Source organism: Lacerta agilis, chromosome 9, assembly GCF_009819535.1.
Source record: "Lacerta agilis isolate rLacAgi1 chromosome 9, rLacAgi1.pri, whole genome shotgun sequence".
NCBI lineage: Eukaryota > Metazoa > Chordata > Lepidosauria > Squamata > Lacertidae > Lacerta > Lacerta agilis.
The window spans coordinates 51,507,086-51,519,286 of NC_046320.1; the positions used below are offsets into that span (position 1 = coordinate 51,507,086).

Genomic DNA, 12,201 nt, shown 5'->3' on the forward strand with positions numbered 1-12,201 from the left:
CCAGCTTTTTCATCTGCATTTGAATAAATAATAGCCATTTCTTACTTGGTTGGTTGGTTTTCTGAAAGTTTAGCTTGGACACTAATCTTAATTTCAAATATTACCACAGAATCTTAAAAGCTGTTTATGGTGTGCTTTCAGAATATGAAAGTGATCTTGCATTATTATTATTTGTGTGTTTGCTTTCGGATACCTGAATTTTTAACTTTGCTTTGTAATAAAAATTTCATGTGTTGTTTTTTTCTTTGAAGAATAATTCCCCAAGTTTTTCCTACAGTAATATATGAAGTTTCTAATGGGTAAAAATGTAGAGGCTGTATGTGCTTAGTTGAGTGGTAGAGCATTTGCTTTGTGTCCAGAAGATCTCATTTTCAATCCTCAGCATTTCCAGTTAGGGCCAGAAGGGTCCTCTGTCTGAAACACTGAGCAGTCACAGCCAGCCACTGTAGACAGAATTGAGCTGGACAGACCAATGGACTGACTCAGTATAAGGCAGCTTCTGTTGTTCCCATATTTTATTGCCTAGACTGCTGGAGCGTAGTTGTTGTTCCTTTGAATTTTGGAATGCAAGAGACAGCTTAGCTGGCTTGGGGAGTGGCACTGCATTGATTGGCCACTCTCCAATCATTGCTGATGATATCTACTGTTGCAATTGCTTAGACTCTAGTACATAGGTTAGAGTGGTTGTGACAGTTTAGGCTTGGTAGACCATGCTACCGGTATGTTCAGCAGTGCCATTTCTGAAAACAACTGAAAAATCTATGGTGAGAGGGGAGAAGGACTTAGAAATAAGGTGCTGTTGGCTCTTTAGTGTCTCCTAGGCAATGTTGTGTCCCATGATGTGGTCCTGTCCAAACCTGCCATTTTGGAAAGAAGTGACCAGTCACATAAATGTGGTTTTGGACACATCCCTGATCATCTCAGATGTTGACATGTTGCTAAATTACGTACCAACCCATTGGAATTTAACCAAAGGGCAGTGAGATTGGCTGCTGCATGCACTCACAGTGGCTAAATGCTTAACTGGAAGGAAACTTCCTCTCTCCTCCTCTGCATCATACAATGGACAGAAAACATGATCCAACTGGCCGTTTATGAGAAAGAGCCTTCCATAAGCAGGAAAATGATGGGAAACACTCAAATATATGGACCCTCTACACAGACTTGCTTGCATAAACAATGGATGCTGGGCAAGTTTGGGATGATAAGCCAATTCTCTCTCCCCTCTCTTCACATTGGTACATAATGATTGCTGATTGTAAATTTCTTTAATTATAAATGTTCCTTGTATTTGTGAAATTTGTATTTGTCCCCATTCTGTATATAACATATTCACAAACATAAAAGAAGTAAAAATATTCACACACATAAAAGAAGAAGTAAGGTGCTAAAAATGGCTGGTTTTTCAATCATTTATAATCTGAATTTGGATATGAGACAGCATCTCTCCAGCAAGAACTTTTCCATGTGACATTGTCTTGTGTCCCTGGGCAATGCTCCATAGTCTAGCACGCAGTTTAGCAACATGTGTGGTGAGGGAAGCATGGTGTGGCAAGACCAACCCCATCTCCTTGGCCTAGACATTGTCACCAGCTCTGCTTCTGGATCTGGGGGAAACAGAGGAGCACTTCCCTTTATCAAGGGTAAAAGAGCCAGAACAGGGACTGTTTTTCTCATGTCTCGTGCCTTTTTAGATTTTGAGCCTGAGAGTAGGGACTATCTTAGAACTGATTCTTGAAAGCTGCTCTGAGAGCTTTTATTGTTACTAATTAATTGATCAATATACCACCCTTCACCCAAAGATCTCAGGACAGTTCCCAACATAAAAATACAGGATAAAAACACAAAATAAATAGTTAAAACAAAAAACAAAACAATAACAGATAAGGAAAATAATAGGAGTGTAGGAACAGGGACTTTAAGCTTGTGCCCCCCTAGTGTTTGTAGCTTGAACCGGGGGGCCCACACCATCTATTTGCCACATAAACTTTTCTGCCATTATGGCTTTACTTCACCCACCCCCAAATGTTGAAACCTGTTTTGATTATATTGAATTTTTATGTAGTCAGATTCTCCCCCCCCCAAAAAAAATGACAGGGTCACTTATACCTCCTCTCACTTAGAATAGAGGACTTTACATAAGAAAAGAGACCTGTGATTTTTGCGTTGGTTCTTTAATGCACTAGATAAATCAATGGTTTAATGGTCTCTGTGACCATAATTCTGTGTGCCTCCTTGGGGCATGAGATTTAGGTAGAGCATGAAAACCATAGTGCTCATCTGGGACTAGGATTAGCTTTAATCCTTGAGGTGTTTTTTTTTTTGAGTTTGTAGCATTTCTACGTTCTTGAGAATGTGAGTTGATGGATCATTTCCAGTGGGACTTCCTTATGCCATTGCAAAAATACTAACCAATACAAAAGATTGACCTTGGCGCCCACAAGAGTCATAGACAAGGAGCTTAGCTGAAGCTGGAGTGACAATCAGGAGCCAAATGAATCATATCAAGTGTGACCATTACACGCCTGAAAATGATTCTTAATTAACCACCGATCCTCTGTGGTAGCAAGTTTCCAAAATCTGTGAATCACAAGGGAAACACAAAAAATGTACAAGCAGCAATTTACCTAATCTAATAAGTCTGGTCTGCTGCCTATTTGGAACTGCTGTTTTTTCTGCTCCCTTGGCCCCTCTGAAAATGTTTCATTCTGATTTATTTTTCAAGACTTGTTTCCAATTGAACCTTTAAGAGAGAGAGAGATCATATAAACTTCCCCATATACTTTTATTTTATCACTTTTCGCAGGGTGGGGAATCTGTGGTCTTCTAGAAGTTGTTGGACCCCAAAAGAATCTCCCTCAGACAGTATAGCCCAATGGTCAGGGATTAAGGGAGTTATTGTCCAATAACATCCAGCAGGCCAGAGATACTCCACCCTTGACTTATAGGCTGTAACCTTCTTCCTCTCTTTCTTTTTAAATCAGAGTGAAAATTAACCATGCTATATAAAAACTACTGGTCTTGTGGCCTAAGCTTTTGTGAACCAGATCCTCCTCCATCAGAAACACGAAGCAGTCACCTAAGTGGGTAGGTATATATATGTATATCCTAGTATAGAGAGAAGGAATCTTTTAAAAATTACATATCACGTATAAATACTGAAGACAAAAGGTCAGTCAGTGCAAGGCAGGACAGCTGGTGCATCACAGTACCAACCAGAGCACAAATGAATACTGAATCCAATCTGGTAAGCAGTCTGGGGAAGGGTATCTGTAGCTCAGTGGAAGGGCATCTTCCTTGCATGCAGAAGGCCACAGGTTCAATCCCCATCATTTCCAGGTAGGGCTGGGAATGATTCCTGTTTGAAACTATGGGGAGCAGCTGCCAATCAGTGTTGACAGTACTGGCCTAGGTGGACAAATGGTGTGACTTGATATAAGGCTGCTGTGCAGTGGGGCAAACAGGTGAGCATGAAGAATGATGAACTCTCAAGAACAGAGCCTTACACAGACCCAACCTTCTCCACAACTTTTCACTTCACAGTATGTTCCCAAAACAAAGCCATCATCTATATTTTTCAGCGTTATTTTCTATGCAAAACTCCTGCATGTTGCAAGGGCCCACAAGAGTGGTGCCCTTAACTTACCTGGCAAAATTGTTAACCTGTTCAGTCTCATGCTGACTTAGACAAAAGAGTCATGTCTTGTCTTGGAAACTCTCTTTCCGGCTCAGTGACATCTGCATATATGTTGCAGAGGTTTACAGTGATGAAAGTTTATTTCCGCCATCCCCAATTCAAGGAATACTTCAGTCACATCACTCAGCAGGGCACTGGTGACAGCAACTATCCTCTCGACACTGGAAAAGAGTTAATGTGTGGACCTCTCCTGGTGGTTTCAATATAGATTGGACTTTTACATGGAACGTTTATATCTTCATGCAGCTTGCTGGGGTCAGAGCTGCAGGGGGAACCTTCCTACAGAATTTCAGGAACAAATCTACGCAGACACACATCCTAGCTGCTACCCCAAATGCAGAAACTAGATAATCCTGTTTCAGATTTTGGCATTCTCACAGGACAGGTGCCTAACTAAGAAGAGCTTATTCTTAGGTCCAAAATCACCTGCAGTCATACTTATCTTCCAGGCATCACAGTCTTCCTGGAAACTACAGTTTGCTGACATATGCTTCAAGCTGCCATCCAGGTCACACCACAGAATACATTGTCTACTGGATGATGTAACTGCATTTATCCATTCCTTTGGTTAGAGACTACCACTTTTCAAGTTTTACATAATGCATTCTTAAAACAGGAGCACTCACTTGGGAAGAGGGAAAACCAGATCAACTAAGTCAAGGCAGGTACAAAGCAGTTGCTGTCAGTGGATTGGACCCAGCAAAAGGCTAACTGAATGTCATTTACTGTCTACAGCTCATCCTGGAAGATGATAATTCCACCTCACAACACCTTCTTAAAAGATAGCACTTCTTAACTGAAGCAGCTGCTAACTAGCAGCAATAGGTCACTTAATGGAGATTAAAATATATATACTGGTGCCATTTTTTTACCCTAGCTATTTTGGCAACACTGTCATGGGACCAAACTACAATGGCCATAAAATCAAAGTCTCGTTCATCTACCCATCCTCTAACATGGTATGACTGAGCAGTGATGTCCTTCTACCATTGCCTTAAATCAAATAAGTTTATTTCTCATGCAAGAAGATAAATGGGCACAAATTGGTGATATTTGAATACCAGCAGGGGAGCATTTCAATTCCCAGGGCATTTTTTGGTCCCAGGAGATCACAAGATCACGGTATTCCTATGTAAGTTTCAAATGTGATGAATATGAGTCTCTTAGCAAATTTGATGCTCTGATGTTTCATCTGAGCAAATCCTAGGAATTACTAGATCACTGCAGAGAGCAATTGTTAGGTGTGTGTTTAAGCTATTGATCTTGCAATGCCTGTTCATTATCAGCATCCACTAGTCAGTGGGTTACATCCGTTCCGATTGGATCTTGAAGTCATTTGTGTTCTGCATAGCACTGTGAATCACTTACTGCTATGTCCTGTATTGCTTGACCTTTTGACTTTGCTTTAGAAACACAATCAATCACTCTTCCTTCTCTTTGTACTCGGGGTATATATACTTACCCACTGAGTAGAGTATATATCTGACAAAGTGGGCTCTGGTGCATGAAAGTTTATGCCACAATCAATTTATTAGCACTTAAGATGCTGTAGATTTTGTTGTTGTTGCAACAGATAGATAGCTATAACTATCCCCCTGGAACATGAAATGCATTCTAAGAGCCAGTGTCTAGATTTTATTGTAGCTATTCACACCAGATCCAAGGCTTGGATTAACAGGTTCTTACAAACATTTGTGGGCCTTGGGTAGATATCCAAATTTGCTAGATGCTGACACCAGCCATTCTTACAAAGTGGCTATATGGCAAGTAAAATCACTAATTTGATTGTTCCTTCCAACTCTAGAATCCTATGATAGAATCTGTGACTGTTTCGTTGAATGACATAGTGGTTTTTAGTTTTGTTACCATAAATGATGTGGATAAGTAAGTAACAACTTAAGCCCCTTAGAGGTTTTGTTCCATTTTCTTCTTTTAATTTATGGACGAGTTGCTTCTATTTCTTTTTAACACAGTATTTCATAATTTGATGACCAAAATGACAACTTGCGCTCTATGCTCTTCAACAGGCATGTCCAGACATCCTGCAGGTCCTGATATGCCCACTTTCTATCCCTTGTCTCCTGGTGGTGTTGGGCAGATTACCCCACCTCTTGGCTGGTAAGAACCTCCTGGTGCTTCCAAACTAAGTTTGTGTGTGCTTGCATAGTTGTGTATGTGCGTGCTTGTTTTTGTTTTTAAATAATAATAATTGCTGCCTTTCTGGGCTTGAGAAGTATCTCCTACCTGTTCACAATTTTAAAAAAAAGAAGAAATCCATGGAGATGCCAATGAGTAAATAACGAAGTAGCAATTGATAGTAACTAGCAATTGTTTCATAAACTGTAGGTTTGTATTTACTGAACTCTAGTATATATTGTACCTTCAGCATGGTTCATTTGGCCCAGTGGGGCATGTACATGAATGCCACTGAGCATGTACACTGCCTTCTTGCCACTGAATAATTGCAGTTGATTTGCTCAATGCACTTTCCATGTGGCAGATGGGTCATTTTCATAGAGTCATAGAATTGTAGAGATGGAAGAGACCCCTAAGAGCATGGGTAGGCAAGCTAAGGCCCAGGGGCCGGATCCAGCCCAATTGCTTTCTAAATCAGGCCTGCGAACGGTCCGGGAGTCAGCATGTTTTTACATGAATAGAATATGTCCTTTTATTTAAAATGCATCTATGGGTTATTTGTGGGGCATAGGAATTCGTTCATCCCCCCCCCCAAAAAAATCGGTGCTGCTCCCTAGCATGTGTGCACACGCCCTGACGTTACAACGCATGCGCAGCATCCAGGGTGGAGTGTGCATGTGTGGACATGGGTGGAGTCCACCCAAGATGCCGGGCGTGAGTGGCCGGCACCCCTTCCGTGAGGGCGCGGCAGCGGCAACTTTTAAGGCTGCAGCGTGCGAACAGCAGCACAGACAGGCGTCTATGCTGCTGCTCGCACGCTGCAGCCTTAAAAGTTGCCACTGCCGCACGGAAGGGGTGTCGGGTGGCGGCTTGGGAGTGGGGGGGTGGCGCCGAGTGTCACCTTCCCCCCAGGCTGGCACCTGGGGCGCTCCGCCCCCATCACGCCCCCCCTCGGTACGCCACTGTTTTCAGCATGTTCATAGTGCAATCACAGCTAAAGAAAAGCCGTTGCAAAGTGTGTATAATTTACCTTCAGTAAAACATCCCCCAGTCAAATTAATAAATTGTACTGCCATCCAGCAAGAGAGTGATTCAGACATGGATAACAAAAGAATGACATCTGCAGTGTAGTGAGCTAAAATGATATATTCTTTAGAGTTCTATAGTTGGCAATTTCTGCACCTCTTTTGATTTGTTATACTGGGAGTGTGCATTTTGCCACACACATCAGACATGAAAATTCCACAGCTGTAGGCTCTCCGCACCTTGTTAGATTGGGCCCAAATCTTTGAGTAATCTTCCCTCGATATTTTGGAAAATAGCAGCAAAATGGCTCTGAGCACCATGAGTAAAAAATGGCTGCAACTTTTCAAAATGACCTTGTAATTAGAAGAGAATTTGAAAGAGCAGGATGTGTGGTGCCCATTCTCTTTTGTACAGCTGCTTTTACACATTTCTCATGGTTTTGATTCTAGCTTTTAAGTTTTGGCATTTTCCTTGAAATGCTTTCTCAATGCAGATGTTTTTGCAAAGAGGGTGAATCTGGAGGAAAATGCTGATAACACAAATGATGGAAGTCTAGCACAGATTACTCTTACACTCTGCTTACTGTAGCTGAAAATGTGCTATATTTGGGTTTCTTTTTCCTCTCCCCCCCCCCCTAAACCCTTTGGTGCACTGGCCCTCCCTACTGCACACACGCAGAGCTCTGTTTAAGTGTGAAGACTGTCATGGTGAGCATAAGAAAGGGGCAATAGCTTTGGAAATGCCAGTTTCTTAAAACATTAAATCTGTCAATCAATAGCTCTGCTTAAATAGAATTGAGCGAAGTCTTTCAAGGGTAGATCAATTATTCTCTCTGAACTTTGCTACTTAAGTGTGTTGAATCCTGCTCAGAAGTTGCATCAATGCAAGCTGGAGGAAAAGACAATGTAAACTAAGCAGAAAAAGTTCAAAGTATTTGAAGCAATCAATTTGTGCTAGTGAGATATTCTGAAGAAGACTGGAACTTCAAACCAAGAGTTCATTGGTTTGTTTTCTGTGTGCACTGCTTTCTCTCTCTCTCTCTTAAGATTCATGTTTTGCACTCAAGTTGCTTGCATACACATTTTTCAGTAAAAATACGTGCTTAGTTTTCACTACCGAAAAAAGATAACTGTACCCATCTTTTCAAACCATATTAAGTAACTTCAGTAGGCCATGGAACAGTGATGCTGTCAACCAGGCAATAAGCTCAACACCTTGCCTAGAAAAAGACTAGGCAAAAACAGAATCTTATGAAGCTGCAGAGGGCAGGGGTGCTTCTTATGCTTGTCTGTATGGTGCACTCAAACTTCATTTATACAGAAATCATAAATATTATAAAATGCAATTAGTTTGCAAATATACACAATCTTTCCCCAAGTATATTGATCCAATAAGATTTGGCAGGACTGTTAAAATAATTAACTCAGTACCCTATCCATTTTATAGAAAGTGTTAAAGGTTAAAGGCAGTGTTAAAGGTTATCCAGTTCAACATCTATGGTGGTGGTCTTTCTCAGTAGGGAATCTGTAGAACAGGCTTCCTCAACCTCAGCCCTCCAGATGTTTTGAGACTACAATTCCCATCATCCTTGACCACTGGTCCTGCAAGCTAGGGATCATGGGAGTTGTAGGCCAAACACATCTGGAGGGCCGAGGTTGAGGAAGCCTGCTGTAGAACCCTAAATCAGAACGCAGTGCAGTATGCTTTCGTTGATACCTAGCATCTCAACTCATTGGTATTTGGTAAAAAGGCAAGCTCACTTCTGTTACAGTATTATTGATGGGTTCCTTTCTTCTGTGACCTCAGGCAAGGTCAGCCTGTATATCCCATCTCAAGTGGATTCAGGCAGCCCTACCCACCCTCACTTTCAGTCGACACTTCCATGTCAAGGTAGGTCTAGGTGCGGAATGAGTGGCTGAGGTGTAACTGCTGGAATTAGAGGGGCAGTTTGCTCCCCTGCTTGCATCCTGGTGTATGCCTCTGCTTGCTATCCCCTTCCCCCAGTCAGCTAAAATGCATTTATACCTATAAACTATACTGTGTATATACAGCTTACCTAAATCACATGCTAATGACCTTCAGCATATAGTCACGGCTGGAATCTGAAACAGCCTACCCCAAACCTGGTGCCCTCCAGATATTTTGGACTACAGCTCCCATCAGTCCCAGCCAACATGGCCCAGTAGTCAGGAGGAATGGGAGCTATAGTCCAAAACATCTGGAGAGCACCAGGTTGGGGAATGTTGGTCTAAAGGCACATGTTACCGCAGCCTTGCTGAAGCTAAACAGGTCTGGGTTTGATCAGTGCCTGAATAGGAGACTTCTTGGAAACCCTAAGTAATACTATGAGTAACGCAAAGAACAGTGAAATATAAATGGTGGGGGGAGAACGGATAGTCATTCAAACTGCACTGGTGTTTGTCGTTTTGCATCACATGAATATAACCACTAAATATAAAATGGTCACTCCTTGGGTCAGAGTCGCTTTGGCTTCACTCCCTGCTTCTGTGCTTTACTCTTTTCATGTAGATTGCAGCACCTCAAAGAAATTTCCAAGCCCAAATCTGTTTTAAAATAAAGGCAATGAAGCTGTGTACACATGGTTATATCTGTAATAGTGGTGTGTGAATGGGTGGCAGTGTTGGTGCAAGCAAGCAGCACTAACTGGGACTTGGCAAGGATAACACTTTCGCGTCACACTTTACATTTCTGCGCTATGGGAAGGTGGGCTCTATATCCTATGCTTGGTGTACCCAAAGGTTTCAGTGAACCTCTGCATATTTCACACATATTTAAAACACACAACTGTTGATTAACACAGCATTCACATTTGCTATTTAGGTGTGGGTTCTATCGCATTTCTTTACATGTGCTTTTATCACGTAGGGACCAATCCTATGCACAAGAACCCAGCGTAAAGCACACTGGTGTAAGTTAAACTTGCATAAAGTTACACCAGATTCAAACCCCATTCAGCAGTGGGACTGCTGCTGTGCCTAAGCCTGGTGTTTAAAATAGTGTTCTATGCCAGGTTGCCAAGTCACATGATCAAGTTGAATGGGCTTAGGATCCAGCCTAAGTCATCCCCTCTGATCATGCCCCTGCCACATCCCTTTCTGCTGATTTACGCCAGCCTTGGTTAAGGCTGGATGAGCAAATTACACCACCATATCTTCAGCTGAGCCAGAGTTGGGAATTAATGCTGGCTAAGACAGGAATCAGCTGGCTGAGCCATAGATCTGCTGAACTGCTCATCCTGGTGGATTTTGTCATAGGATTGCCCCTTTAATCACTGTTTTTATGCATCTTTAGAAATAAGATGTCTTGCAAATTCCTAGTTGAGCAAGCCACCATTAAGAGTGCATGCCCAATTTCCCTGCCCTGTGAGTTTCTTGATGGAATACGCAAGAAGGTTACGTTACAAATACAATTCAGGCAGACGGGGTGAGAAAACCAAAGAATCCTCAGAGGGGGAGTAGCAAACTAGTTCAGTAATGCCATTTTAAGTATTATTTCAATTTATCTGTGGTATGAGCCATCCCAATAGAAGCACAATGATTTGGATCTGTTCCTAAGGCAAAACACTAGACCATATTCTTTCCTCCACACGCTTGGGGACTTAAAAGTTTGATATGCGATCAAGTAAGGTTGATGAAATGGGAGACAGGTTTTTATGTCCTTTTATAAAGATACACAAATTACCGTTGTTAGAGGTTTTTTTTTTTATTTTTCTGCATGATAATTACTACCTTTTGTTGGCTGGTGGTGGATAACTCAATATCTTTTATACTTGTGTGGAAACAGTGTTTTTGGTTAAGGGCTTTATTCTTTTGAAATTATTGGCCATGTTAAATTCACTTGTCTAATTCCAGATTCCCAATTCCACAGATAACAGGAGACTAAAAACTCTATTTGTAATACACGTTTTAGCCAAATAATTGTTTCCCACATTGGTGTATCATGGTCTCTTAAGTGGTATGAATGAGTTGCCTCCTAGGCATGTCTTGAGTGATTTGTAGGTATCCTATACTGTGTTCGAGTTCCCATTATGAAGAAGACTGCACTCTTTTCTTTTTTTGTAGGTTTTCACATCATATGATCCCTGGTCCTCCAGGACCCCACACAACTGGAATCCCTCACCCAGCTATTGTAACACCTCAAGTCAAACAAGAACATCCACACACAGACAGTGACTTAATGCACGTGTGAGTTTTCCTCTGGTCTTTAATTGATTTTTCATCTGAAATGCCTTAAAAGTTGAGTAAGCATGGCAAATAAGTAGTCTCAGTCTCTCTTTCTCATTCTCTTTTCCCATGGGAAATCACTGAATCTGTATCTAAATATCATGTCAATGTTTGGTATTCTTCAATAAAGAAATAGTAATTGCATTACTATTTAAAAAATATATTAAAAAATTAAAAGGGGGGTGGAAAGTGGACAGGGTTCTGGGGGGAATGACTTTGGCAACCCTGCCCACCATTGTACCCAATGGGTTTTGACTTTACATAATTTTGGTTTTAGGCACAATCCCTGGAACGTAACCCCATGTTAGCTGCATGCTTACAAAATCCTCACCTCTCAGAGTAATGAGCATATCGGGCGGGATGCAGCTGTACACTGGACTTCAGGCTTCTCCAATGTTTTCAGAGTTTTAAGAGGAGAATGCACATGAAAGTACATATTAAAATATTAAATATGTATTTAAAGATTATTATTTAAAATGCAAGTTAATGCAGAGATAGAATGGAATTAGGCAAAATAATTATGCAAATTGTGGAATTTTGCAAAAGTGACAAGTGTCTAGAATCCCTAGGACCAGTGGCATTCTTCAGTGATAAAATTCCCAAGCTTGACAAAATGGGTCTTTTGGGAACTGAACCCTAGAATGAAATTCCATTGCTCAGCTTTCCTCAAGTACAGACATTTGTTCTGGAGATAATGTGACTCATCCTCGTCATTTTAGGCAGAATTTGCTGATCCAAATGTTCTTAAGTGGAAAAGCCTTTCTTTCTTTCTTTCTTTCTTTCTTTGTTTGTTTCCCATCCCCACCTGTCTCTCAAAAGATTTCCCCCTATATCCTGTAAGCTTTTTTCATGCTCTTCTTTGCACTCAACTTGTACCCACCACCACCCTCCTCCTGCAAAAGCACAACACAACACCTTGCCACTTTATTTCCTGCCTCCAGTTCAAGTTAATGGCCTCTGACCATCTTTACTCAGCATGCAAGGGGTTGCTGGTGCTAGCACTCATCTAACTAGAAGCCTGGGGTTATACCTGGGGTTGGTGGGGCAAGCAAGTTAGGAGGCAATGGGTAGGCTGTGGCACTGAGGGCTACCTGAACG

At 41.5% G+C, this 12,201-nt stretch overlaps 1 protein-coding gene across 6 annotated transcripts in view; it reads left to right on the forward strand.

Annotated features, from left to right (window-relative positions):
- Positions 1 to 12,201, forward strand: part of LEF1 (lymphoid enhancer binding factor 1) — a 104,661-nt gene that overhangs the window by 58,714 nt on the left and 33,746 nt on the right. For 5 of the 6 annotated variants that reach the window (XM_033160270.1, XM_033160266.1, XM_033160269.1 and 2 more), the window contains 3 exons: positions 5,725 to 5,815; positions 8,666 to 8,749; positions 10,942 to 11,064. In XM_033160270.1, coding sequence (XP_033016161.1) covers positions 5,725 to 5,815; positions 8,666 to 8,749; positions 10,942 to 11,064 — 298 coding nt within the window. The remainder of the gene's footprint in view (positions 1 to 5,724; positions 5,816 to 8,665; positions 8,750 to 10,941; positions 11,065 to 12,201) is intronic. The other variant, XM_033160271.1, reaches the window with a different exon arrangement.